Source organism: Salvia splendens, chromosome 13 (genome assembly GCF_004379255.2).
Source record: "Salvia splendens isolate huo1 chromosome 13, SspV2, whole genome shotgun sequence".
NCBI lineage: Eukaryota > Viridiplantae > Streptophyta > Magnoliopsida > Lamiales > Lamiaceae > Salvia > Salvia splendens.
The window spans coordinates 18,318,253-18,322,454 of NC_056044.1; the positions used below are offsets into that span (position 1 = coordinate 18,318,253).

At 38.2% G+C, this 4,202-nt stretch overlaps 1 protein-coding gene across 1 annotated transcript; it reads right to left on the reverse strand.

Moving 5' to 3' along the window:
• Positions 1–551: 551 nt before the first annotated feature.
• LOC121760635 lies at positions 552–2,036 on the reverse strand. Its single transcript, XM_042156276.1, has 2 exons — positions 908–2,036; positions 552–586 (listed from the first exon to the last, which is right to left on the reverse strand). The coding sequence occupies exons 1-2, from the start codon at positions 2,034–2,036 to the stop codon at positions 552–554; spliced, it is 1,164 nt and encodes a 387-aa protein (XP_042012210.1).
• Positions 2,037–4,202: the final 2,166 nt, after the last annotated feature.

Sequence of the window (4,202 nt, forward strand, 5' to 3'; positions counted from 1 at the left end):
TCAGGTGCATTATCACATCGAATTGCCTTAATTCTCTTGCCAAACTGAGTAAAGACAATATTGAAGAATTGAGGCAATATTGCCTTAGCATAAGATTTGCTTTGCATAAAAAAGTTCAAACAAATCTAGAGCAATCATCCACTAAAGTGAGGAAATATTTGAAACCTTGATTGGTGGAAGTATTGAAGGGTCCCCAGGTATCACAATGCACTAAGTCAAAGCAATCAGCAGCAATGTTGTCTGATCTCTCAAAGGATAGATGTTTCTGCTTGGCTAGGGGACAAATCTCACACAATGAAGAAGATTTATGTGTGAAATGTAAGACATCAGACATGGATTTCAGTTTATCAAAGAACAAATGTCCCAACCTTTTATGCCATACATCAATTCCAGTGACAATATTTGCACAAGACATTACAAAGGAATTTGAACAAGAAGTAGAAACTGAAGAAGCTGAAGCTAAAGGAAAAGAAGGAACAACAGGTAAATCAGAAGATCCTTGATGCTCTTCATGATCTGAAGTCTCTAGAGTGTATATGTTTCCTATTCGGCTACCCCTCCCAATCACAGTTGCCCGAGAAGCTCCCTGAATTTCAAAAGAATTATGGGTAAAGACAACAGTGCATTGAAGTGAGGAAGTCAAAGAACTGATGGAGATAAGATTGAAACTAAAACTAGGAACACAAAGAACAGAAGCAAGGGTTATAGATGAGTTTAAGATAATGGATCCAATGTGTGTGACTGGAGCAGTTGCACCATTAGGAAGGTGCACAAAGGCATTTTTAGTGGATGAATAGTGCTAAACATGGATAAATCACAACAAACATGGTAAGTAGCACCAGTGTATAGCAACCAATGAGCCTTTGATGTGATTACAGAAGAACAAAGGGAGTGAATGAGATAGTACCTGTGAATGAGGCACAGTTTGTAGTAGGAGGATTATTTGGTGAGGCTGAAGGTAGTGGAGAGGGAGTGGCAGCAGCTGTAGCAAGCTGAGTTTGCAGTAGATGAATGAGTTGCTGGCATTGCTCAGGAGATGGCACATCAACACTGGTGGAAATAGAACTCTTCTCACATTCATCAAAACTGTTCTCCACATAATTGACAGATTTGGAGAAACTTCCACCATCCTTAGCATTAAATTTTCCTTTGCCTTTGCCAAAACTCGGTGGAAATCCATGTAGAACAAAATATTTATCCACCGTGTGGTTTGTTTTACCACAATGAGAGCATATCCTGTTCCTGTTATAAGACTGAGCAGCATTGGCAGAGTATGGTTGTTCACTCACTGAAGGAGTAACAACTGATGTATAAGATGAGTTTCCATCAATTGTGCGCTGCCTCTCCTCCTGCAAAACAAGAGAGAACACCTTGGATAAAGAAGGCATTGGAATCTTAGACAATATGCTAGATCGGATCTGTGAAAAACTGGAGTTGAGGCCGATCAAAAATTGCATGCTGCATTCTTCTTCCTGATAGCTGTTCCATTTAGATGCACTATTGCATCGACAAATGACACAAATGCACCAAGTGATAGGCTGAGAATGCCTATACTCATCCCGGAGTATCCTCAGATTAGTGAAGTATGTGTTAACATCTTCATTCCCCTGCGTGAGTGACATTATCTTCTGCCGCAGTTGATAAACTCTAGCTGTGTCCAATTGAGAAAAGCGATCACGTAGATCGGACCAGATCTCATGTGCATTATCAATATACATGATGCTCGAGCAGATCTGAGCTGAAATGGAATTTCTCAGCCATGATACAACCATATTGTTGCATCTAAGCCATGCTGAAAACAACCAATCGTCCTCAGTCGGCCGAGGAAGAGTGCCATTGACGAAGGCGATCTTATTCTTCGCCAAAAGAGTTGTGGTAACGGATCTACTCCAATTGATGTAATTGGAGCCGATTAGAACGTGAGGAACTAGCTGAAAACTTGGGTTATCACTTGGATGGAGGTAATACGGGCTCGAGCTATCCTCCATTGGAGGAATTGGAGCCGCATTAGCACCACGAGGATTCCGAGCCGCCATTACAGAAAACTAAGAAGATGATGATAAGCGGAAGCAATTTTGCTCTGGTACCATGTGAAATTTACAGAAACTGAATCACACGATTCATTTTGATAATAAGAAGATAAAGAGAATTGAGAGAAAAGAGAATATTATTTATAAAATCTCAATCAAAATACAAGAGAGCTCAAGCTCACTATTTATACTACAATTAAGATATTTTGGTGGCACAACTAACTTTCAACAAACTTCCTAACCGCTTCTAAGCTGACTAAGCGCTGACAAGGCTATGAGTCAGCACTCATATGATCACAACGGTCAGATTCCAACGTCCATTTCATCGCATGCATGAGTATGCTTCTTCACCTCTTCACTTCTATCTTGATGTGGAAAAACTGCTTCATGCGAGCTTCTTCATGTACTTGCATTTTCCAACTTTCACATGCCATAAAGACTGGTTAATGATATGTTTCATAAATATGCGAGGTTCAATATTTTGAAAGGTAGTACTTATATTAATGGAAAATGGGAGTAATTATTTTATTTCTTTAGATAATACTAATTTATTATTTATTCTCACACGACAAATGTTTCAGTTATAAGCCAGCCAAACATCGCTTTTAGGAGCTCCGTTTGTTTGTCACAAAAATAATATTGTTGAGGATAAGGATTATTCGAACTATGGTTTCAATGAATATGATTCCTGACACATTACTTAATATAAAATTTTTAACTAAAATTTTAATTAATATAGTAATAACCAGTCAATCATTTTAAAGTTACATTAAAGATTTGCTAAATAAGTTGTTAATCAAAACATAATGGTAGTCATTATGAGTCATAATAACATTAAGATTTTCTTAATAATTAACTAATTTCAACTGAAGACATAAGATTGTTATTTCATTCCATCAATATCTTTCATTACGTTTATCTTTCCTTTCTTCACATTTTTCTTGTTTAGTTGTAGTAGTTTATTTTATATGAGAACCCATCCAAATCTTTTGCAATCTAAAATACTTATTTCACAAAATGACTATGGAAACGACTCGTCTTCACACAGTGCTGGAAAGGAAATCATGGCATATACTCATCCGGAATTGTTCAATCATTTAAATAATTTGGGCTAACAGCACGGCCTTGTGTTAATCTGTGATAACAATATTCCTCATCACCAGCGGGGCAACACAGGTCCAGATTTTTCCGAGCATTAGCCACGTCGACAATGTGGGTGTCGATGGTATCTATTGCAGTGAGTTACGGAGTCTCCTTGGCCATGAAAGTGTTATACATAAGGTGAGAAATCGTGCAGAGGGTCACCACGACAAATTGAACCACGCACATGTATTGAACTTGCATGATGTAGTATGATATCTTGGGTTTGTATTAGAAATGGGTCACTCACCCCTTAAAAGGGCTTATAAGGGGGAGAGTTATCCACACTTATATAGATTAGATGGGATCTTCACCAAGTCGATATGGGACAGAATTTAGAGAATTTAACATGCCCCCTCACGTGTGGGCCAGAAAGGACATCGGTCTTCCATCACGTGGGTAGGCAATGCAAGAGAAATCATCATCGATGTGGGCCGGAAAGGACATCGATCTTCCATATTAGATAAGAGATAAAGAGAAAATCATCATCGACTTGGGCCCTCTCTGATACCATATTAGAAATTGGTCACTCACCCCTTAAAAGGCCTCATAAGGGGGAGGGTTATCCACACTTATATAGGTAAGCTAGGATCGTTACCAAGTCGATGTGGGACAAGAATTATGAATTTTAACAGACAAAGAAAGAGAGATGGCATGAGATCAGCTGCTTCGAAAGAAAGAGAGATGCTAAAATTAATTCTTGCTTGGTAAATTCCACCTATATTTAAAAAAATAAATAAAAAATATCAACAACTATTTCCAAGCATAATGAAACTTATACCTAACCAATCTGTTATGACATTTAAATTCATAATTATTAGAAAACATATCACAAACTGTTAAATTCTCTAAATTCTGTCTCACATCGACTTGGTGAAGATCTCATCTAATCTATATAAGTGTGGATAACCCTCCCCCTTATGAGGCCTTTTAAGGGGTGAGTGGCCCATTTCTAATATGGTATCAGAGCGGGCCCAAGTCGATGATGGATTATATCTCTTTATCTCTTCTCTTGCCTACCCACGTGATGGA

Excerpts from the sequence above, each read along its gene's own strand:
- LOC121760635 (XM_042156276.1), bottom strand. The coding sequence starts at position 2,036 with ATGGCGGCTCGGAATCCTCGTGGTGCTAATGCGGCTCCAATTCCTCCA. Across the intron at positions 587-907 it reads AAACTGTGCCTCATTCACAG|GGAGCTTCTCGGGCAACTGT; the intron begins GTACTATCTCAT and ends TTTGAAATTCAG.